This window comes from Bos grunniens, chromosome 15 (assembly GCF_055505025.1).
Source record: "Bos grunniens cultivar Pamir isolate PY7600 chromosome 15, Bosgru_T2T1.0, whole genome shotgun sequence".
Classification (NCBI taxonomy): domain Eukaryota; kingdom Metazoa; phylum Chordata; class Mammalia; order Artiodactyla; family Bovidae; genus Bos; species Bos grunniens.
Window position 1 is genome coordinate 74,803,205 of NC_141179.1, and position 24,824 is coordinate 74,828,028.

Here is a 24,824-nt window from a genome sequence, read left to right on the forward strand (position 1 = left end):
TGTGTTGGCATAGGTGGCATTGGAAGAGCTGGGGTGGCCTATAGGGCTTTCTGTGGTTTAGTTAGAAATCAGTTCCTTTCATTAATAGAAATTAATAGTTGCTTTTGTTGTTGTCCAGTCGGTAAGTCATGTCCGACTCTTTGCAACCCCTTAGACTGTAGCACGCCAGGCTTCCCTGTCCTTCAGTGTCTCCCAGAGTCTGCTCAAACTCCTGTCCATTGAGTCAGTGATGCCGTCCAACCATCTCATCCTCTGCTGCCTCCTTCTCCTGCCCTCAATCTTTCCCAGCATCAGGGTCTTTTCCAATGAGTCTGCTCTTTGCATCAGGTGGCCAAAGTGTTGGAGCTTCAGCTTCAGCATCAGTCAGAATATTCAGAATATTCAGGGTTGATTTCCTTCAGGATTGACTGGTTTGATTTTCTTGCTATCCAAGGGACTCTCAAGAATCTTCTCCCACATTACTGTTCAGAAACACCAATTCTTCGGTGCTCAGCCTTCTTTATGGTCCACCTCTCACATCTGTACATGACTACTGTGACCCCTACCCACACATGCCTAATAGCCATCCTGGGGATATGTGGGTATAAGGCCAAAGAAAGCTGAGAAGATGGTGCAGATTTTCCAAAGCATGTTAGTGGTCTGAAATGGGAGGAAGTCTGGGTTAAAGCTGTTAGGGACAGATTTATTGGGGAGGTAGTACTTGATGGCAGCCTTAAAGATGGAGGGTTCCATCCACTATCTTTCTTGTGTTGGAAGCCAGGAAGAAGTATGCAACTAAGTATTTTCCTATAGTCTCATGGAACATTCACGTCCCCAGTCTCCTTTGGAATCACAATGAAAAAGAGGGCAACCCAGGATATTGAAAGGCTGACTAGACACTGGACTGTATGGTTGGCAGTGTTTGTGTGGATAGGGAGGAAGGTGTAAATGGATCCTCAGTTTATCTGTTGAGTGGAGTTTCCAAACATTCTTTTATTGGTCAGTGGCTCCGCCAGCAGTGACCTCTAACCTCAGCCACACTAGGAGGTGGAAGTCAGGAGCCTGCCTTGCCTTTGAACTCTTCTTTGTACTCATTTGACTGGGAGCCTTTGAGGTGGCAGAAACATTCAGCATCTTCTTTGCTCTCTCTCCTTGAACGCTTGGCCAACTTAAAATACCAGTTTCTTTTCTATTACTGACCCATCTCAGCCTGCCTTCATATTTTTCCTATTATACTAAGCATACCAATTATTTGTTCTCCAAAGGAGTACGTGAAGATATAATGGGCTGATTGGGAAAAAGAACATGTCTGTCGAAGAATATGTGGTCCCCTCACCTGGCAGGACTGTTGTCAGGCCTGGCTGTGGTCGAGGAGAGAGCAGAAGAGACCACAGAACAGGAAGTGTGTGTGTCCACCAGTTCATGCACTTTATTCAGGGCAGAGACCCCACAGGAGGCTGCTCTTTTATCTTGCATGTGATTTCAGCACATCCAACTGTTTGCTTTCCATAGACATGGTAGTTTCGAAGTTACATCTTTGAAGGACAGAAAGACTGTAAGTGAGGGGCTGTGACATGGGGCATCTGCCAGTCAGGCATGAATAGAGAAGACAGAAAGGCTGTTTTAAAAATAGAACTTGGATGGAATGCTCTGTGAATAATAAATCCTGGAGAGGGTGTGGAGAGAAGGGAATCCTCCTGCACTGTTGGTGGGAATGTAAATCGGTATAGCCGTTATGAGAGCAGTATGGGGGTTCCTTAAAAAATTAAAGATAGAGCTGCAGTATGACCTGGCAGTCCCACTCCTGGGCATATATTTGGAGGGAAACATGATCCAAAAGGATACATGTGCCCCAGTGTTCACTGCAGCACTGTTTACTATAGCCAAGACAACCTAAATGTCTGTCGACAGAGGAGTGGATAAAGGTGTACAGATATACAATGGAATATTACTCAACCGTTACAAAGAATGAAATAATGCCATCTGCAGCAACATGGATTGACCTAGAGATTGTCATACTGAGTGACATAAGTCAGAGAAGGAGAAGTATCGTATGATATCCCTTGTATATGGAATCTAAAGAGAACTGGTACCAATGAACTTATGAAACAGAAAAGGACCCGCAGACTCGGAGGGTAAACCTAGGGTTGCCAAGATGAGAGATGCGGGAAAGAATAGCTGGAGAGTTTGGGATGGACCTGTACACGCTGCTGTGATTAGAATGGTTAGCCAAGGATGGCCAGCGAGGACCTACTGTTCGCAGGAACTCTGCTCAGTGTTGTGTGGTGGCCTGGATGGGAGGGGAGTTTAAGGGAGAATGGATGCGTGTGTATGTATGGCCAGGTCCCTGTGCTGTTCACCTGAAACTGCCCTAACATTGTGTGTTGATTGGCTATACCCCAACACAAGATAAAAGGTTAAAAAAAATAGAACTTGGGGCTTCTTGGCACTCCAGTGGTTAGCACTTCACCTTCCAGTGCAGGCTGTGTGGGTTTGATCCTCTGACTGAGGAACTAAGGTCTCGCATGCGTCATGGCCAAAAATCCAGAACATAAACAACAGAAGCACCATTGTAACAAATTCAGTAAAGACTTTTAAAAAATGGTCCACATCAAAAAAAACACAAAACTTAAAAAATGAAAACAGAACTCTCAGCACTCTGGATACATGGCAGACAGCAGAACGTGCTTCTCGATATCCTGGGTGTGTCCTCGTAAGACGGTAGAATTCCTTGGTTCAAAGAAATATGTACGTGTTTGTTTTGCATATTTGGGGTTTCTGGCATCCAAATGAGTCCTACCAGCACTTTGATTGTTGAATATAGTTTCTGTTTTGTCGCCTTGAAGCTGTTTCTGACGGAGCATCTTAAAATCGTGGAAATACAGAGATGGCTGTCCTGAGAACGCCCTGCAGTCTTTTCAGGGAAGGTTTACGTTTCGCGTATATAAACGTGTTTTTAAAATACTGGCTTTCGCGTAAAATATTTTCGAAAGTTTTCTATCTAAAATAATTTGCTTTTATTTTTTTAAAAGTGTTTTGTGATCCGCCTAAAGGCGTCGGCCCTCGGATGTCTAGGACCCCCAGGAACCTGGATGGATGTGTTCTCTGAGGGTCCCCTGCGCTTGGCTGTTGTGTCCGTTGACGGCTAGGTAGCAGTCTGTGTCCATTTCTCCCTCCCTCCCTGCCCCCAAACACACACAATTTACAAAGCAAACTTGTTAAACAGAGCAGTGAGACTAGGCAGTGAGAGGAGCGATCTGAATTTTTTTTAACGTGAGGAAACGGAAGAAGAGCCGTGAAGCGATGCTCCGGAGATCGCACGACCTGAGAGGGACAGACGGGGAACATACTGTTTTGCTGCCCACAGCTTTATTCAAATCCTAGAGCTCTGTGGCCTGGATTGAGGTTAAACGTCAGGATGAGCTTCCCAGCAATTCAGGTTAGCTGCTTATTGGATCGTCTCTCCTAAAAAGTGGTTGCCTGAGACCCTGGAGACTGGACACGTCTCTGGAAATATGAAGAACGTGGAAAAGACTTCACTTCTGATTTCCAAGATTTGACATTGTAACGTCTGTCACTCTTTCCCACTGCCCGCCCCCCCATACTGTGGAAATTGAAAAAAACTTTAATATGCATAAACTGAATTCTCAGGGCTTTGAAAAAAATGCCAAGTATTCCCTTCCTCCCCCTGCTCTCTAGTCCCAGCATGCCACTCCAAGCTCTGTTTGCCGATCTCTGCTTTCATACTCGCCCTTAAAAAAGCTACTGGATCACTTACCCGTCTACAAAACACGTTGACCTTGATCCTTGGCGTTCTCCTGGTGAAACAGACAACCGTGGTTCTGATACAAAGCCAGGCTCTTTGGCCAGTGGGAGAGCCTTGGGGAAGAGTGTGATTATGGGATATTTTGAGTTTCATAATTTTATTTCAATTTTGTTACTCTGTTGGAGTTTTCCTGAATGTATAAATCCATATTGTGAAGGAGATCAGTCAACTTATGTTTAAAGCAGGATAAAATAAGGGCTCATTTAATTGGAACTCTTAAGGAAGAGCATTTTTATGTGTTTAACTTTTTTTTTTTCAAGTTTAGCATTAAGAACCTTATTGGAAAAAGACTTTTGCCAAGTATCTGATGGGAAGCCAAGAAAAGCATTTTAATAGAACGGTCTCAAATTTATAGTACACCAGGGCCTGTAAATAAATTTCCCTGTCTTTAAGGTTGGGGCTGATTTGCAGTTATTTTGTATAGCTTCTGAGATTTAAATCCTCACAGTCCAGATGGGGAGACCATAAAGCTGCTTTCCTTGGCAACCCTGGCATACATTGTCCACGGCGAGCTCTGTCTGTAAATGCTCACTTACTGTATTGTGATGCCAGTTTGAATTGGTTTAGCGACTTTTCCTAGAGCAGCTCCCCCCACCCCAAATGTTCTCAAAATCTTGGAGAATTAAGAGTCCTTGATTTCATAATGCAGACTTGTCAAATAAGTATGTTTTAAGTACCGGCTTTTTTGCTAGAATTGTATAGGTATATTAAAGGAGATTTTTACAAAGGGGGAGGGGAAGAACACAGATCCTGTCCTCAGGGTGCTAGGGAGAGCACTTTCAGCAATAGTGAACGAAGAGGGCGGAAGTGCTGGCCCTCAGTCGTGCTGCGGAATGGATCAGGAGGCGAGAGCAGGCTTCGTGACCGGGTGGCCTCGAATAGGGTGAGAGGATGCTCTGAGAGGTGCTGAGCTCCGCCCAGAGGTTGGCTTCTGTGGGAAGGACTCGGTAGGTGAGGTGGAACAGCCTACCAGCCTGAGGGGGAACTTGAAATACCAGCAAGAGAGAACTTTCTAGGAAGCTGGAAGGACGGGAAAGTCAGTGACAAGTGGAGAGTAATGAAAAAATGCGCGAGGAAAGGGGAAAGCAGTATCAATTAAGGAGACAGGGGTAAAAAAAAAAAATCAAAGAGCTGGAAGGAACCTTAGAAATTATTCAGCCCTTTCTTCATATTTTGTAAATGAGGTGGAAGCCCTAGCGTTCAAGTGATCTTGAGGATGAATTGTTAGGGCCCGAGCCTCGCCTCGCCTGGAACCCAGGTCTGCTGACTCCAGCTGATGGATTCTGGGTGGAAGGGGGACCTTGTGTACTACAGTATTTTTCAATTTAGGGAGTCTTGAGTGGCATTTTATTTTTTAAAAAATGAAGGATAATAGGAAGGCATCAGAGTATTACCTAGCAAGGGTAAATCTTTCCTGAACTCTTTTTTTTGATATGTATATGTGCAGTGAGTGTCATTATTTAATGTATTTGTATGTTTCTTGGTGTGGGCCCCAGTCCAGAAAGTTTGAGGGATGTTGATAGTGAGTGGCAAGCACACAGGCTTTTGAGTTGAGGAGACCTGAATTTGCATCCCAGGCTGTGCCTTCTGTCTGCCAGCTTTGTGAGCATGGGCAAGTCACTTTGCCAAGCGTCAATTTTCTTATCTTAGACCTGGGGATAATAGTCCGACTCTTTGTGAGCCCACGGACTAGAACCTGCCAGGCTCCTCTGTTCATGGAATTCTCCAGGCAATAATACTGGAGTGGGTTGCCATTCCCTTCTGGGGATCTTCCTGACCCAGGGATCGAACCCAGGTCTCCTGCACTGCAAGCAGATTCTTTACCATCTGAGCTACAGGGACGCCCCCAATAATGCAATAGAGCAGTTGTGTTGTTTAAATGAAATCCTTGACTTAAAGCATCTAGAGGCCGGTCTGCCTGCTCTGTGTTGGCTGTCGTCTGGGAGTGCTCCGCCTGGGTCTAGGTTTGAACACTGGCAGGAGCCTCCTGGTTTGGAGCTTGGACTTCAGGAACCACAGTAAGTTACCAACGCGGATGTATTATGCATTTGCTTCTGGGCTTGGAAACTTGAAACAGAACTTATTCCTGTGGGCCTGGTGTGCTTTCTACATCTTGGAATAGAGGGAGGTTCCCCTCTCTGGTTTTCAGAATGGCTTATGAAAATCAGTGGTTCTTTAGCTGGCCTTAAAAAAAATTCATTGGCACGTTTGAGTGCCAGAATTCATAAAGCAACGTTTGGGTCAAGTACTATTACTTTTTCCCCTTTCCAGTGAGAACGATTTTCATACTGAGTCTTTTTACCCCGTCTTTTAATGTATCCTCTGCTGGATCTTGATTTTACTCATTTTTTTTGAGCCAGAAGATTAAAAAATAAGCATAAAGAGAAAAGTCAAAATCAGAATTGACATTTGGGTGGTGAACACTTGGAGAGTTGGCATTTTACTAGGTATGTACTAAAAATAAAGCAACTTTTTATGTGAATTTAAGAGGGCTGGTGAGATACCTCTTAGGAATAGCTGTTGTTCGCCTCCTACTGAAAGGGTAATGAGTTGTATCATCTGGTTTTCCTGGTTCTCTGCTGTTCCCCTAACCCCTGCTGCCCTTCCCCCCACCCCTGCTGCCCTTCCCCCACCCCTGTCCAGCCAGCTCCATCCCATGTTTGAAATCCCACTGGAGAGCGAGTCGAGCGCTTCATCCCTAGATGATTTGGGCCAGGGGCTAAAACACTGCCATAAATCTGCAGCTCATTTTAATGCCACGTTAAAACAGTGTGAGCGGCTGGTTTCCGTGGCCCCTGCCCTCTTTCTTTATGGGCTTCTTTGGCTCTTCTTTATAAAGAGGCCCTGTGGAGTCATTTTAAAGTTCTTATCAGTTTGCTGACAGCTATATGGGCCTTTCTGCTGAGTCCAGGAGCTCAGGCAGGCGTGTGAAACTTCTGATATTAAAATTGAAGAAAAATGCCAGGCAGAAGGGATTGGGGAGCGCAGCGGTGATTTGGAGGTGAAAGACTAGCGAGGTAATTAACCTCTGCAGGTCCGGAACTGCGCCCTTGGCCGGATAAGTTGCTCCTGGTTGGTGGGGGCAGGACAGCAAGGGTTAGGCCAGGGAGGGCTTTCCAAGGGCTTTTATTTTTATCCCCGATGAGAAATGCCGTTCAGCTGGCAGCCTGTGCTTTCAGGCTTCAGCAAGTGCGTTGGGCAGTCCTGAAAGGCTAAGGGAGCCAGGTTTACAATGCAGTTTTTTTTTCTTTTTCCTAAAGGCCGTCTGACTGGCTAGACCTCGGCTTGTGAGTCTCTGGCAGCTCCAGCTCACTGTCTCTGTCCACAGCATCGCTGTTATCGAATTTAAAGGGGCTTTCATCAGTCTGCTCCGCAGCCCCTTTTAGACCAGCTTGCTAACTCCCAGTGATCCTCGCAGAGTGCTTCGTGGAAGCGCCAGGCCCTCTATAAATGTCAGCCTGCAGCTTAGCCCTTCTTACCCTCTCAGTTACGGAGAGGTAGCCTGGAAGCCGCTCCTCCCTCTCCTCCACCGCTTTTCCTTTCTCTCTTTGCTGGAAAACTCTAGCAGCAGACAGCTGAGGGGAAGGAAAAACCATTACCTGGATCAAGGCCAGGGGCTTGATGGAGCCTCAAAATCTCTGGCATCTCCTGACCAGAGTGTTTTTCCAGGCATTTCAAAAAGTACACCCTCACCCTCCGCCAGCTTTCAGCTTTCCAGCCTTGATTCCAGGTGGGCTGGCTTGGGGGCATCATGCCCTCAGAATCTGTATCTGTCTGCTCCTCTTCTCCTAACTAAAGCGTTTAGGAAAAGGATAGTAGAGATAAGCAAAATCCGGTGGACATGTATTTTTAACTGCCTTGCACCCTTTTGGCGCAAACACATTATTTTTCCTTTTTCAAATAGTTTTGGACATGAGTACTTTTGCAAGTGTATTCAATTTAAAATAGTCATTTAACTTGAGGTTGAAGCAAAAGCAAAGAATTTTTGTAGTTAGTCAAATTATATAGCTGTTGATCTAGGATCAATGATTTTCATTGAGCAAACAATAAAAAATACCGGTTCGTTTTACTACTTGTGTGGAAGTAGCTCCTGTGGGGAGAGTAATTAGGTATGAAAACTGACCAAGTTATAAATCAAAATAAAATACCCCAACCTCCAAAGCAATCAAGCTACTTTTTTGAACATTTCTGACAATATCAATAGATATTTTGGTATTCTGAACAATATCAGTAGAATAAATTGATATTCTATAATTAGTTAAGTTTACTGAATCAGAAGTTTTTGCTTGTGGTATAATTTTAATAAATTTACTAAAAATATTTTACAAATAATGTACTGAAAGTTCTCAGTAAGTATATGATTATGAGCAGTCTTCATTGTACAGCCTTTGCAAGGGGTGTGGTTATATCATATGACCAGTTTCCTCTTTGGGCATTGGTTGCAGAGCTGGCTCTAGAGTTAGCCATGGGTTAATCCCTTGTAACAAGTCCCCAATATGGGGCATTGCTTTAGGAAATGGCCTCTCTAATAAAAGTGTTAAACATTAATTTGCAGCCTATATAAGGATTGTCTGACTCTTTGGGGCTGGTTTCCTACAGAGTGGAACTATTTGTGAAGCATTTCTGAGAAATAATTGCTCATTACAGGAAGTGTAGTGCAGGCTTTGTGAATTCATTATATATCTACTTAGAAAAATATCTAGGTTTGTTTACAAAAGAATAACTTATAAATTACCAAGTGTCGATACAAGCATTTGGTAAAGAATTCACTATTGTCAGGTCTTCAGTAAGAGTCAGACTGATCCATTAGATTTCTGTCTATATTTATGATTATTTTGTATTTGAATGTATTTTTCTGTCTCCCTCAGCATTGAAGAGGCTGAGAGAGTTTGGAGTTGCCTGACTACTTTGTAATAACACCATCTTGTAATTCCATGCTACTGTTCTTGGGAATGTAAGACAACAATTGTGTATTTATTTCATTTTATTTGACTAGATGACCTTTAATACTGAATCAGACCAGAATTGGTACAGAAATAGCTTCATATAAGTCATTTCTGGCAATGTAGTTCTCTCTCTCTCTCTCCTTATAGTTTAAAGGTTAATTTGTATTTAAATGTGCACTTATTTCCCATTTTGATAAGATTTCAGTAGTAAGCAAGCAGGTCATTTGTTATCTTTCAGAATTCAGTACTTTTTATTAAAAGGAGCAAGTGGTTTGTCTTCAAGTGTTTGAAGCCCATATATGTATATATATATATTGAAGTGTTCTGAATTCTCTGAATATATATTGGCCAGGTCTTGATGATTTTATATATATATATATATATATATATAAAATTTGTATTTTAGAGAGATCTTTGAGTTTTTGTTTGAAGCTACAGACTGAGGGTTGAATTCTCTCAACTCTCTTGCTCTCACTCAGATTCTTAGATGCTTTCTGGAGTGGGGAATGGGGACATAAATTTCTCTTGAGAATCCTTGCCGTGATGAACCTCTGCTATGCTTACTCATAGGTAAGAAAGGGCGCGGGGTAAAGATGAGAACCACTCACAGAGCAAGCGTAGCTCTTTCAAACTTCTCCCTCTGTTCAGAGTCCCAATTTAGGGAACGCACATTGGGGTTTCCACTCAGGATCAACAGGAGAGCGTGTCTTAATACCTGCCACATGATCAGACCAAGGCACTTCCCAGCTGCAAGCGGCTTAGGGAGGGCTCCCGTGGCTCCGGTCAGCTGGAACCGGCATTGGACCCACACTATTCTCAACTTCTCTGTTTCTGGGAATGTGTGGGGACAGTGGAGAGGGCTCCCATGCGACCTGACTGTGTCTGTATAATATCCACAGCCAGAAAAAAATAAATAAATAACCTGCTAAAGAATAGCTCCCCAGCCTTCTTTAGAATTGTTACTACCTGGGAAGCAGATGGAGGGGGGAACATGGTCCTGATGTGGCAGGATGTGGGATGAAACGAGCCCTCAAGTTCTGTCCTCAGTCCCTTCGCACATGCCGTCTGCGTGTGTGTCTTAATTAAAAGGGGTCGGCCTTTCAAGTGTGCCCGCTGCAGTGAGACTTGTTTTATATTTACCTTTTCTGATCAAACAAGCATACAGCTCTCTCCCTGTTTTGGTATCGCAAACATTGGGAATCTCACCCCAGGCGGATTCCTTTACAACGAACTGACCCAAGTTGTGCTCTTATTTATTTATTTTTGATGACAGATCCTGATTAAAGGTTTCCAGTCCAAACCTTTTAGCTGGTCCATGAACCCAGCCAGGAGAGAGGGCTGGTCAGCTGCTGATCGCCAAAGAAGCTCCCCGACCTGACCGAGGGAACAGTGTAATTCAGAGGTGTGGGTAACTGGGGAACCGGGTACAGCAGAAATGAATCTCTCGTCTCTTTGCTGAGAAGGTTTGACCAAACACAGTTTTATTGGTCAGTGGCTCCTGCTTTAGTAACCTCTCACCCCCATGGCTCTTGGAGGTGTAAGCCACTGGCCGGCCTTGCCTTTGAACTCCTCATGGCTCCTGCCACCTCAAAGACTCACAGTCGGAGCTTGTGTTTTGCTTGGGATCTCTCCTCACAGCAGGGCATCAGCAGTTGGGAAAACTGATCCACCCTTAGAGCCTTGACATATTTGAAGGTGATACCCCTGAGACTTGAAACCTATGGCTTTCTATTTCAGGAGCTGCCTGTCACATGTCAAGAAACACGACACAGGCTGCCCACTTTGCTCCTCTGTCCCTCCTGGCTTCCCATAGGACGGGAGATAGTAACATCTGAGCACACCCTGCAAGTATTCACCGAGTCCTCCCCTCATCTTCAAGCTCTTTTACCCATTTTTCTTCTGACTTGTCCCAAGTAGAGTCTATTTTGAAATAAGTTTTCTTTTAAATAAGGCTAAAACGTGCAAATCTAGCCCTCTTTGGTGTCTGGGAACTTGATGCAGGTGAAGATGATGCAGTGAAAGTGTCACAGGGCTTACATTGACATGTTCAGTCCCAGTGCGTCCAGGTCAGATGAGCCCTACCTTTAAGATGGCCCAGCTTCCTTTTAAGATGGGACACTCTCCCCTGTCTTCTTGAGTCATTCTACGTTCTGAAAAAACTAGATCTTGCAAGAAGAGAGAGAAATAGCATGGATTGCTTTCCCACATCTGCTTGGCTTCCAGCCTACGGAACAAGAGTGCGAGCTTTAGTGTTGAGAGGCGAACCAGGGACCCGTGGTTATTGGGTGACTTCAGTAAAGCTTCTTTGGCAAGAAATCAAACCTCATATTCAAAGAATATTGAGTTGAAAAATGCCTTCTACTTATGATGCCGTTAGCTTAGCAAAGGAGTAAATGATCTCCATTGAGTTCCTCTGCTTTCCTAGAATTCAGGTAGAACATTACTGATAATCCTTAGCAGAAAGAATACTCTGGCAGGGTCTTTTTCTGCTTCAGAGTAAAGGTTGAGTTTTTAGCAGGTACCCAGGTGTCAGAAATGGTAGCCCACTCCAGTATTCTTACCTGGAAAATCCCATGGACGGCAGAGCCTGGTAGGCTACCGTCCATGGGGTCGCAAAGAGTCAGACACGACTGAGGGACTTCACTTTTCTCTTCAGGTGTCAGAAGAGGCAGGCCTGGTTTTTCTGCTGTCTTATTCTGTGGTCGTGAGTGTGGTCATGAGCTTGCGCTCGACAAAGGGAAGGTTGACAAAGGGATGAGAAGTAGCATTTATGTTAACTCCCATGTCTGATAACTGACCTCATGAAAATCTGATGAGGCAGTTGTAGTTCTTCTCATTTTTACGAAGAGGGAAGGTGAACTTAGAGGCTAATGGCTGGTCTGTAGTTACAAAACTTTAGTGGCAGGCTTGGGACTGGGAAGAATTTGTAGCACATGATTAAAAAGTTCACTTTTCTCACCTTTCCTCTGGGGGCATTTGCCTTTTACACTGAGGTAAGTATGTCTTTGAGATGAGTATAAACCATCATCAATACATTAATTGCTGTATTGATGATGGTTTATAGGTTGCTTCTCCTTGCCACTATTTTCTGTTTTTTTCCACCTACTGGGAAATTTAGTTCTCCCATTTCTAAATCCTATTGCATGACTTAGAGGAAGGAATTTGAAATCCCCTTTCTTCACTTGCCTCTCTTTGTCCCATGTTCCAGTTCTTTCTCTGTATCCTTGCCCTGATGATAACTCAGATTTTTCAACTCTTTATGGGAATCAGCCGTGTTATATGATGTTATATGATGCCATGTAAGCTGATAAGGAACCTGTACATATTTGATTAGCCTTTGGGGAAAAAACCCACGTCGTCTAATTAAGCACTGGGAACTTAACTGAGCACACCGCCTTGCTGTCAGAAAGTATCGCTCTGGGCCTCACCCTCCTGACCTCTTCCTTACATTTTTGTCATTCTTCTTCTAAAAACATGTTTACTTCTCTATCTGGCTTTGCTGGGCCTTGGTTGCAGCACGTGGGCTCTCCTAGTTGAGGCATCTGAGCTCGCAGTCATGCCTTGTGGGATCCAGTTCCATTTGAACATGGGCCCCCTTCACGGGGAACCACTGGCCTACCAGGGAAGTCCCTCGTGATTCTTAACAAATATATGCTGGAACCGTTTTCTCTGGTAACTATAGGCGGAACTAACTGCATGTCCATTCTTTAATCACTCCCCATAAATATAAATATGGAGGCTGGAGATGAACAGAAGGACATCTTTGGTTCTAAATGGATGACATGTGCTTACGTATAGGCATTTTTTGAATTTTCTATGCAACTCTGTATCAAAATAGGATTTGAATGCTGGTCCACATACTTGCTTGTTTTCTAACCTTTGAATGACTCAGGGTTTTATGTGTAAGAGCAAGGTCTAGAACTCCTAGAAATAAGCACAAGTGGGTGTGCTCAGCTCTTCCTACGAGGCTTGGGCTGCGGCTGGTGTTGAGAAGCCTTTAGCGGTTGGTGGGAGCAGGCTAGGGGTGAGCTTGGCCTGGAAGACTGTGTAAAGACCTCTTCCTCTCAGCACCAGGAAAAGGGGATTACATTGAGGGAAGTTAAGGGATGGTTAACAAAAATGGTACGCGGGGAGAGAGAGAAAACTAGATTTAAAGGCTGAGTACTCTGCAGCCAGCCAAGGGGAAAGGCTGTGAGCAAGTTCTCAGAGTCTTCACCGAAGGGTGAGAAGGGGAAGAAAGGGCACCTTTTGCATGGCAGAGGTTCATAACCATTTGTCATTGTTTATTTGCTAAGTCGTGTATGACTCTTGCGACTCCATGGACTGTAGCCCGCTAGGCTCCTCTGTCTATGGGTTTTCCCAGGCAGGAGTACGGGCAGGAAGGGATTGCCATTTGCTTCTCCAGGGGATCTCCCCAGTCCAGGGATTGAACCCATATCTCCTGCTTTGACAGGTAGATTCTTTACCACTGAGCCACCAGGGAAGCGTTCATAATGATAGTCGCTATTATTAAGGTGATTTTATTTTTCTCTTCACTACCTATGTGCCAACTGGGTAGAGATTATTTTAAACAAGACACAACTACAACAAACCTACTGTGGATTCTGAATTCTGATATGTTTTTAGAAGGCTGGGAATGCGGAAGAATGTAAAAATAAAAATAAAATAGAGATTAAATCCTAGGAGAGATTAAAGTCCTAACAAGAATCATCAGGTTCTATATGAGATCCGAGGAGAAGAGCAAAAATGTGTTCATTAGGTGTGATACATTAGATCTCGCACTGGGTAGGGGCTGCATTTCACATTTAATATGGTTCTCAGCTGTTCCCCTGCAATGACACAGCTGAAAATAGAGGCCTTGCTGGTTAAGCCAAGTCTAGTCAGTCCTGCTTGCTGCTGCTGCAGGGGAAAATGAGACATTGAGAATGGCGCTCAGTCCCCTTAGTCTGCTCCAGTTTCTCGACACTCGGGCATGACTCTAGAGGAACTGTAGGATACCAGCGTAAAGAAGCCACGAGAACCCACGGAAACCTACTGCCCCAAATCTGGAGTACTTATGGGCCAAGTTTTCAAATCCTTGCCCTTGAGTGGGGCCCAGCAGATTTTGGTTTTTACTGAGGGCCACCAGAGAGTTTTCAGTCTAACTAGGAAGATAAGTATTTTCACCCCATGAGATAACAGTAGGGCAGAGAATAGATGCTGACTCTTGTGTAGAAATTGTCAGATGAATTGGAAAAGGGCCTCAGTATGCTTTCAAGGAGATAAAACTTGAAGCCCAGGTAGGATTTTTTGTTTTTTAATTACTAAATTTAAAAAAGGTATTTATTTAATTTATTTAGTTGCCCCTCGTCTTGGCTGCAGCTCGTGGAATCTTTAGTTGTAACTCAGATCGTAATGCAAGCTCGGTTCACGTTACTAAGAGTCACAGCATGTGAGCTCTTAGTTTCAGCACGTGGGATCTAGTTCACTGGCCAGGGATCGAACCCAGGCGCCCTGCACTGGAAGCTCGGAGGCTTAGCCACTGGACCACCAGGGAAGGCCCTTAATCACCAAGTTTTATTTTTCAGAGCAGTTTTAGGTTCACAGCAAAATCGAGCAGGAGGTAGGGAGAGTTCCCATACACCCTGTGTCCCCACAGACGCATAGCCTCCCACACTAACAGTGAGCCACAGTGGTTCATTGTTAGAGTGGAGCCTACACTGACACAGCCTTCTCTCTCAGAGTCTGTAGTCCTTGTTAGGGTTTGCTCTTGGGGTTGTCTATTCTGTGGGTTTTTAACAAACGTATAATGTTTCCTCCATGTCACTATTTCTAATTTAATTCCATTGCGGTCTGGGAGCAGACATCATATGACTTCTTTTCATGGTTGTTCAAGTATGCTTTATGGCCCAGAATGTAGTCTGTCTCGGTGAATGTTACATGTGAGCTTGAGAAGAATGTGTCCAATCTGCCGCTGTTGGATGAAATAGTCTACAGATGTCAATTATTTGGTGCTGTGAATACATTCAACTATGTCCCTTACTGATTTTCTGCCTTCTGGATCTGTGTGCTTCTGACAGAGGGCAGCTCTGGGAGAGGATTCATCTGTTTCTCCTTGAATTTCTACCAGTTCTTGCCTCATGTGTTTTGATGTTCTTTTGTCGGTTGCCTTGAGGAGTGTTATGTTTTCTTGGAGTATTGACCTCTTTATCATTGTGTATGCTACTGTTTATGTGTTGTGATTTTCCTCGTTCTGAAGTCTTCTTTGTCTGAAATTAACATAGCTACCTATACTGTCTTCAGATTAGTGTTAGCATGCTCTATCTTTCTCCGTCTCGTTTAATTTATGTGTATCTGTTTATTTAAAGTGGGTTTCTCATAGACAAGATATAGTTGGGTCTTGTTTTTTCATCCACCCTGACAAGCTTTTAATTGTAGTATTTAGGCCATTAGCATTTAAAGTAATGATTGAGATACTTGAATTGACATTGACCATGTTTGTCACTGTTTTCTATTTGTTGGCTTTGTTCTTTTTTCCTGTTAATATTTTTGTCTTCTACACATTTTATGTCTTTTGTGGTTTTAATTAGTAGTTTATATGATTTTATTCTCTGTGTTAGCATACCAATTACACTCCTTTTTAAATACTTTTTTTAGTGGTTGCCCTAGAGTTTGCACTTTACATCTATATCAAATCCAAATCCATTTTCAAATATTCCTGCTTCAGTGATAGTGCAAGTACCTTCCTTATGTTAACACAGTAATCCTGGTTCTCTTGTCCCTTGTATCGTTGCTGTCACTCATTTCACATATACATATATATATATATATATATATATATACACACACACACACACATAATCAAATTTGTTGCTTTTATAGATTATTATATGTTAGATCAATTAAGAATAAGGAAAATGACAATTTTAATTTTACCTTCACTTAGTCCCTCTCTGATGCTTTTCCTTTCTTTATGTACATCTGTTTCTGACTACATCATTTTCCTTCTCTCTGAAGAACTTCTTTTAACATTTCCTGTAAGCAGAAATACTGGCAACAAATTTTCTCGATTTTTGCTTGAGAAATTATTTATTTCTCCTTTACTTCTGAAGGGTTTTCCAGGGTGTAAAATTCTGTGTTGGTGCGTTTTTTCTCTTAACCCTTTATAGCTGTCATTCCACTTTCTTCTTGCTTGTGTGGTTTCTGAGAAGTCAGATGTAATTGTTACCTTTGCTCCTCTATAGCTAAGGTGTTTTTTTTCCCCCTGTGGCTTCTTTCAGAAAATTTTTAAATATTTGCTTTTCTAAAGTTTCACTATGATATGCACAGGTGTAGTGTTTTTGGTATTTATCCTACCCAGTGTTCTCTGAGCTTCCTGGATCTGTGGTTTGGTGTTTGGTATTAATTTGAGGAAATTCTCAGTCATTAAGTTTCCTCCCCCATTATATTTTTTCTTTTGGTGTTTGTATTATGTGTATGTTACCCCTTTTATAGTAGTCCCATGGCCCTTGGATATTTTGTTCTTTCCCTGCCTTTTCTCTCTTTGCAATTTTGGAAGTTTCTGTTGCAATATTGCCAAGCTCAGATTTTATCTTTTTAGTTATGAAAACTCACAAATCCAGGGACTGCACCCAAACTGTGTCACATAGTGTCCGTTGTCACATAGCCTCCGTTGCTACAAGAGGCTGGGTAATATAGTATTTTAAGTTGATTTTGTTAGTAAAGATGAACGAGATACCAGATACTGGGGAGGCAGCTTAATGTCTGTCTGGAGGACTAAGAATAATCTGGATGTGAGAAGTTAGGGTAGTGAGATGAGCTTTGTCTTTTTTTGATTGTGCTGGGTCTTCCTTGCTTTGCGAGGGTTTTCTCTAGTGGCAGTGAGTGGGGGCTACTCTTAGGATGCAGGAGCTCCTCACTGTGACGGCTTCTCTTGCTGCAGAGCACGGGCTCTAGGCACATGGGCTTCAGTAATTGCAGTGCTTGAGCTCAGTAGTTGTGGCTCGTGGACCCTAGAGCACACGGCTCCAGGAGTTGGGGCACAAGGCATGGGGAATCTTGCCCAACCAGGGATCGAACCCACGTCCCCTGCATTGGCAGGGGGATTCTTTTCCACTGTACAACCAGGGAAGTCCAGTAGAACGAGCTTTGCCACTAACTGTGTGTGTGTGTGTGTGTGTGTGTGTGTGTGTATTTGTGTGTAAAATCTCACTGGGAATTGCTGGCATAGAAGAGTCTTGTTCTTTGTTTTATTTATTTTACAAATTATTTTGTAGCTGGCCACTTTATTAAACTTCCTTATTAGCTTTGATGGATTTTTAGTTGATTTTCTAGGATTTTCTTAATAGAAAATCAATGGAAAGCTCTTGGATTTCTTTTCAAATACTCTTCCTTTGTCTGTTTTCTTATTAATTACTGCTACTAGATTCCTTAGGTTTTTTTTCCTTTCTTTCCCAAATTATCAGATTGGGGTGCTTACTTTATTTTTGGATGATAATTCTGTGTATATATCAGAGTAAAATTAAAGTATGAGATTAGAAGCAGTTGAAATTTAGAAATATTTGCGGTCTCAGTAGATTTCATCTCTAAGATTTTTAGTAAAAACTGGCTACATGCTTTTCTCTTTTCAGTAGCGAGGATATGTTATCAGGCTTCAACTTAACATTTAAGGCAAATGTCAGATTTTTTTGTTTAGTGGAATTATTCAAGAAAGAAAATGTTTTATACTTCCCTAAGCCACAAATACTTAGAGGCTTAAGGATTTTAATAGAATCCTGTTCTGTATATACGTAGACTAGCTGTGTGTGTGTGTATGCACACATGCGTGCACGCTACTCAGTGAATGGAATTTCATAGTTTTTAATTCTTTTAAACAACACTAAAAACAGTATGCTATTTCTCTGATACTACCTCCTCCGGGATGTAAAGCTTAATTATCTTCTCTTTGAATATGGTCTGAACATAGTGACTTGGTTCTAATGCATAGGCTATGAGATGGGGATGGTAACTTTACCATGGAGAAACCTGGAAGACCTCACCTTTAACTAGGTGATTAAGGTGAACTTCCCCTGTAATAAGTCACGTTGATACCCACCATGTGTCCCAGTTATGAAGGAAAGAGAAAGGCACGTCATCTGTGTAGTATTCTCCAAAATCCATAACCTCAGTCTTAACAGTTAAAGAACCTCAGACCAACCAGACAGAGGGACATTCGACAAAATTCCTGACCACATTTGGCAAGGTGTTAAGGTCATGAACTATAGGGAAAGATTGAAACTAAGGAGCCATGACAGCCAGAAGCAATGCAGTGTCCAGGATAAGATGCCGGATCAGAAAAATGACCTTAGAAAAAAACTAGGAAAATCCAAAAAGAAAACAAAAGTCTTTAGCTGAGTTAATACAATTAACCTAACATTAACATCTTAGTTTTGATCATTGCACCATGGAGATGAAAGAGACTAACATTAGGAGAACTAGTGAGGGTATTCAGAGCTCTCTGTTCTACTGTTGCAACTATTCTCTAAGTCAAAAACTGTTTCAAAATGAAAAGTTCAAAAGAAAGCGATTACAAGTCGGCCTGGTAAATAAAAACATTTTTTATATTTATCAAAAATTGTAAAGTGAAGTCTGCTACTGTTACCAGAACAGATGTCTGTGGCTTTGTGGAAGGGTCAGTGAATGGTGGGTGTGGGCGCCTCAGGTGCCAGGATCAAGTAATTGAGATAACGGGACTGGGAAGACCGTGGTAGGTGCCGGAGAAGTGCTTCCGGGGGCACCAGGGACAGGTCCTGGTGCAGGATGCTGGTGTGGCGAGGGCGAGTGAAGTCACTTTGTGAGTACAGAAGTGAAGAAAAGCACTCTCATGTTTTACGGAGGAAGGCATTTCAGTTCAGTTCACTCACTCAATTATGTCCGACTCTTTGTAACCCCATGAACCGCAGTACGCCAGGCCTCCCTGTCCATCACCAACTCCCGGAGTTTACTCAAACTTACCTCCATCGAGTTGGTGATGCCATCCAACCATCTCATCCTCTGTCGTCCCCTTCTCCTCCAGCCTTCAGTCTTTCCCAGGATCAGGGTCTTTACTAATGAGTCAGTTCTTCACATCAGGTGGCCAAAGTATTGCAACTTCAGCTTCAACATCACTCCTTCCAATGAACACCCAGGACTGATCTCCTTTAGGATGGACTGGTTGGATCTCCTTGCAGTCCAAGGGACTCTCAAGAGTCTTCTCCAACACCACAGTTCAAAAGCATCAATTCTTTGGTGCTCAGCTTTCCTTATAGTCCAACTCTCACGTTCAAACATGACCACTGGAAAAACCATAGCCTTGACAAGATGGACCTTTGTTGACAAAGTAATGTCTCTGCTTTTTAATATGCTGTCTAGGTTGGTCATAACTTTCCTTCCAAGGAGTAAGTGTCTTTTAATTTCATGGCTGCAGTCACTATCTGCGGTGATTTTGGAGCCCCAAAAAATAAAGTCAGCCACTGTTTCCCCATCTATTTGCCATGAAGTGATGGGACCGGATGCCATGAGCTTAGTTTTCTGAATGTTGAGCTTTAAGCCAACTTTTTCACTCTCTTCTTTCACCTTCATCAAGAGGCTTTTGAGTTCCTCTTCACTTTCTGTCATAAGGGTGGTGTCATCTGCATATCTGAGGTTATTGATATTTCTCCGGGCAATCTTGATTCCAGCTTGTGCTTCTTCCAGCCCAGCGTTTCTCATGATGTACTCTGCACAGAAGTTAAATAAGCAGGGTGACAATATACAGCCTTGACGTACTCCTTTTCCTATTTGGAACCAGTCTGTTGTTCCATGTCCAGTTCTAACTGTTGCTTCCTGACCTGCATAGAGATTTCTCAAGAGGTAGGTCAGGTGGTCTGGTATTCCCATCTCTTGAAGAATTTTCCACAGTTTATTGTGATCCACACAGTCAAAGGCTTTGGCATAGTCAGTAAAGCAGAAATAGATGTTTTTCTGGAACTCTCTTGCTTTTTGATGATCCAGCAGCACTTAAATTTAATTAAATTAACAAATGATTTAAGTAAAGAAAAAAATGGTGTGCTGATAAATCCTCAATATGTTGACCTCTTTTGCTTCAGAAATCTCTTATTTTAAAGCAGATAAACCCTATGGACCACTGAGTAAAAGTATCAAATGTCAGTGAGCTTCTCCTTTAGAAAAGCTGACAGCCTGGGGCTAGTACATTTTTATAAAACCTTCAGTCCTTGAGGATTGCCCCGAGGGGATGTTGTTGATTTTTGTTTTTTTTCCTCTCCCTGTTTCTGTTGTCAGTTAACCCTCTGGTTTATAAAAATGGAGTCAGCGAAAGAATAAACAAGAAGCCAGTCTTGCAGTAATGCTTCACTGGGAATCAGGACACCCTGATTATCCCTCGACCTCACCATTGTGTGTGTTTTCAGCTGCCAGGCGGAGGCTGTCCATGCCTGTCTCCATTGCCTCCAGGCTGGCCATGGGGTTAGCCACACCCCGGAAGTGAGGTCAGCAAGAAGGGCACTCGGCTCCCTGCTCAGGCCCTGTCACCTGCCCAGGAAGGTGGCCGGGAAGAGAGCCTGTGTGACCCTGCAGAGCTTGCCGTGTACGAGGCTCAGGGGCCGTCACAGGAATGCTCACTGGCTCCATTTGTCACAGCAAAGAAACGAAAAGGAGCTCGTCTGCCGGTGGTACGTTAAGTGCTTGGAAAGCCTCGGAATCCCTTTGGAAGTTTTCAGATTCACCTTCAGACACAGCTTTGAAAAATTAATCCATGAGGCGTGGAAATATTTTCCAGCCCTTCACCTGAGATAAATGTTCTGTCAGTGCAGTGAGCTGAGAGAAAATCTCCTGGCCTCAGATCCCCTGGAATCTCCCAGGTTGCTGCTCAGAGGCAGAAGGGCTTCTGCGGCCCGAACAGTGCAGCTGTTTCTCAAACTTCCTGAGGGAGAAGGCAAATGCTTTATTTAATCTGCCTTGGTTCTCTGTGCTTATTCAGTCCGTTTTATTGTTTTTCATTAATTTGGGAAAACTCTTAGCCACTATTTCTCTAAATGTATCTGTTGCCTTGTTTCTGAACCCCCTCTCTGGAACTCTGGCTCCAGGTACTGTTAGGACATTTCCATGTGGTTCTACAGTTCTTGGACGCTCTATTTTCTTGTACTCTCTTTCTCTTTGCATTTCGGTTTGGATCATTTCTTTTTTATTTCCAAGTTTACTACCGTATTTCTTTCCTCTGCTCTGTTGTGATAAGCACACTTGAAGAAATTCTATGATGGTACGCTTTTTATTTCTAGCATTTTCATTTGGTTCTTTGTTTACAGATAGTTTTCATCTCTCTACTGAATAAGCCCATCTGTTCATGCGGGTTGTCCACTTTTTCACTAGATTCTTTCACATGTTAATTATAGTTATTTTGAAGTCTCCATCTGGTAGTTCCAAACATCTTGGTCATCTTTCAGCCTGGTTCTATCAACAGGTTTATGTTATGACAGTGGATTGTTTTCTCTCGTATTTTGTTTCTGATAAACTTTGACTGAGTGATGGACTGTGTTAGAAAAACAGGAGACCTAAAGTAAATGTCGTGTCCAGCAGTGGGCAGACCTTCTGTGAGCCATTCGCATGGGAGGTTGACTCAACCTAGCATGTAACTGGGATGGGTCTGAGTTTTTCTGTCGCTGGACTTACCTTCAGCACCGCTGACTCCAGATGCTGCCAGTGGTCTCCTCGTTCTTGTGTGGGGCACAGGGTACTGGGGCTTTTCTCAGAGTTCCAGCTCCACCCTCCGCTTCCAGCAGGCCCTGCCCCCCTGCACTACACAGGGAGCCGTGCTCCCGTCGGCGGGTAGGTAGACTTCTGTTGCTTGTATGTGGTGCCAGACCTGTGGTGGGCCAGGAGGGTTCCATTCCCCTGGTCCGGCCTCAGTCTTGCAGGCTTGTTTGCTGGGGCCGTGGAGGGGGTGCTTTCTCAGTGTTCCTGGGGCAGCTGGAGTCTGCCCTTTGTCTGTGGGGGTCTGGGGTTGGAGGGAGTCTCCTACCCCTCCCTTGGGAGCAGAGGCTTTTGCTTCGACCCCAGCCACAGCTGAGCCTTCTAGGAGCTGGAAGGGTTCCTGCCCTCCCAGTGCGGGGCAGGCTGCCTGTCTCCCCCTCTCCCAGAAGCCGAGGATCTGCATCCGCCTTTGGGGGTGAGGGCTTTTCCTGCTAACCCCCCAGCAGGTAGAGATTTGGCTTTGGATGAAAAAAAAAGATTCGAGAAAGGGACAGGGCTTTCTCCCTGTGTGCCATTGAAGGAAATCTCTCTGGTTTCTTCTCCTGCCCCCATCTTTCTCCAGAACATCCAGCAGAAAAGGGCTCGAAAGTGAGTGCAGATTCTGCTTGTGTCCAGAACTCCCAAACTGCCCTACTAGCCCACACTCAGTTTGAAGAATTTGTTAAAATGTTAGCTGGTTTTGGTGACTGCCTTTATAGCAGCCACCCCTGCCTTCTCTGCTCTTCCCGAGCTGGAGTTGAGTGTCCCATGGCTCCTGGATGGCGCTCTTAGAAATTGGGTGTCCCTGATTGCCTTCTGACCGCAGCTCTCCCACGCGTCCAGGGCAAGTTACAGTGTTGGTGGTGTATCTGGTGGCTTTTTCTCATGTTTACTGTAGATTCCATGTTTCTTTGCGACTTTCTACATCCCAAGGAGAGGCAGATCTTTTATTTTGTGGCCAACCAGTGGGTGGGGGTGGGGAAGTAGAGTAATATTGGGGTACCTACTGATCCACCGTTACGTGTTTGGACAGCGTTGCCAGATGAGGTTTGACACAGAGGCATCGCCGGCTGGTGTATTTTTTAATTTTGTGGTTTTGATTAGAAATGTCCTTTTAATATATTAAAACGAAGTCTGTTGGCATGGGTCACATTCAGGAGATTCTGTTGGAAAGGGCAGTGCGCAGCTGGTTGCCAATGAAAGGGTGTTGGAGACTCGTCACTGTGCTTGGGATGCAGTCGCCCTTGGACTACTTTGGGGTCCTGGGGTTCTTCTGTGTAATTTATTCATGGTTAGATATCCTGGACACTTCCAGGTCAGACTTGCAAGGCATAGTTCTAACCACTGATTCTCTCTCTCGTGGTCTATACACACACAATATAAGGGACACCCATGGTCCCATTTCTGCTTTGCCATTCACCTAGAAACACGTTTTCCTTTTTTTTCCCCACTCAAATCCACTCCCCGCCCCATCTTTTCCCTTATAAAATTCTGCATGCAAGAGGTGATCCTTTTTATGAACTAACGGTTTTCCTCCTTTAAGGTCATGGGCTGGTGCTTAGAAGATCCAGAGAGTTCTGTGAGATGCCTGTGGTGCCTGTGAGGGAGATGGATTTGTTCTTTCAACAAACATTCGAATGTCCAGTCCTTGACAGGCGCTGTGCTAGGGGCTGCAAGACCAGTGATGAGCAAAACCAGATGCGTCCCCACTCTCACGGTCTGCAGAGAAGTGCTGGCCTCTGCCTTGGAAGCTTAGAGATTCAGGTAGAAGAGACATGTTAGTGGGTGAGATATTTTCCAGTATTAAGGTCTGTCATCCTTGTATTTATTTTTATTATACCTACCTCCCTTCTCTGACCAGTTGGATTCTTTTCCTGGCTTCAAGAATTGAAATGAATGGAGTGTAACCTTAGAATCCCTTCTGTCTCTCCTCTTCCCCCGTCTCCCTCCCTGCCCCCAAATCACGCGGAATGTAGTATATACTGTAAGTGACCTCGAGGGGCAGGATGGGTGCAGGTGTGGAGGAGATGTTCTGATTATCTGCTCTGCACAGGGCGAGGAGCTTTACAAACCTCATCTCATGGAACCTGCAGCTCCAAGAGAAAGGTAGTGTGATGTCCATCCCCTAGATTCAAAAAATAGAGAGGGTTAAGCTACTTAACAGAGAAGGCAATGGCACCCCACTCCAGTACTCTTTCCTGGAAAATCCCATGGATGGAGGAGCCTGGTGGGCTGCAGTCCATGGGGTCGCTAAGAGTCGGACACGACTGAGCGACTTCACTTTCACTTTTCACTTTCATGCATTGGAGAAGGAAGTGCCAATCCACTCCAGTGTTCTTGGCTGGAGAATCCCGGGGACGGGGGAGCCTGGTGGGCTGCCGTCTATGGGGTTGCACAGAGTCGGACGTGACTGAAGCGACTTAGCAGCAGCAGCAGCAAGCTGCTTAAAATCATGCAAGACACTCATCACCATGACTCTTTCTCCCATATTGTACTTGCTTCCTTTAAACACTTGTTATTGCTAGTCCTGTTGGCTTTATGTTACTGAAAATCAAAGAAATTAAACCACAGTAGCAGTTTTAGTTTGAAGTTTGTGTTTGCTTGAGATAGTTTTAAGTTGGCCCAATCCTTGCCTTTTGCTTCATGATTCTAATGCTTGAAAGTGTCATAGGAACTTTAGTTCCTGTGCTTTGAAATCTGCTTTTACAAAATTACTGTGGTATCAGTTTCATGAAGAAAAGTTAAATGCTTTGTCGGAGGTTGTTGGTATGACCTTTTCATATGACTTAGCTTTCAGCTGTGTAGATGCATAGAGTAGAGCATGTGGGGAATCCACAGGTTTGTGGAAGAATCCCTCATTTCAAATTTTCAGATAGAGATAAGTGTGGCCCATTTGATGGGGGGAAAAATCTCAAAACAAAATAAGTGTTTGCATGTAGCTCACTGGATGGGAATGGTGGTGCTTTCATGTATATCACAACAGAGCTGAAAACTCCTTCCTCTCTGCCAAAAAGTGGCCTATGCTGAGTCCTGGGGGGGCTGTAAAATATGCCTTCTAAATGCTGCAAGGTGTTAAAGAGGTCCTGCAGAAATAATTAAGCCTGTGAAGTTCACTTATCCTCAGGCCGAGACACTTGAGCTGTGATTATTGGCAAGGCTTGCTTCCTTTCCAGGAGAACTGCAATTTGGTGGACAGGATGAGATGATTTGAGACATCTTAAATCAGAGTCTCTGTCCTACACTTGTGCCTCTGGCTGGTATTCTAGGTGGATTTGTTCCCAGTCATTGTTTCATGTAAATCCCAAACGCTGCTGTCTCCACTGTGATTAAATGTGAACGCAAAGCTTTGG

The 24,824-nt window shown here is 43.8% G+C and overlaps 1 protein-coding gene across 20 annotated transcripts in view; it reads left to right on the plus strand.

Annotated features, from left to right (window-relative positions):
• EXT2 (exostosin glycosyltransferase 2) overlaps positions 1–24,824 on the plus strand; it is a 149,420-nt gene that overhangs the window by 38,720 nt on the left and 85,876 nt on the right. The window contains exon 8 of one of the 20 annotated variants that reach the window (XM_086341234.1): positions 2,826–2,971. The exons of the other annotated variants lie outside the window; for them this stretch is intronic. Coding sequence (XP_086197360.1) covers positions 2,826–2,879 — 54 coding nt within the window. The 3' untranslated portion in view covers positions 2,880–2,971. Of the gene's footprint in view, positions 1–2,825; positions 2,972–24,824 lie in introns of those variants that run through there. 20 annotated transcript variants of the gene reach the window in all.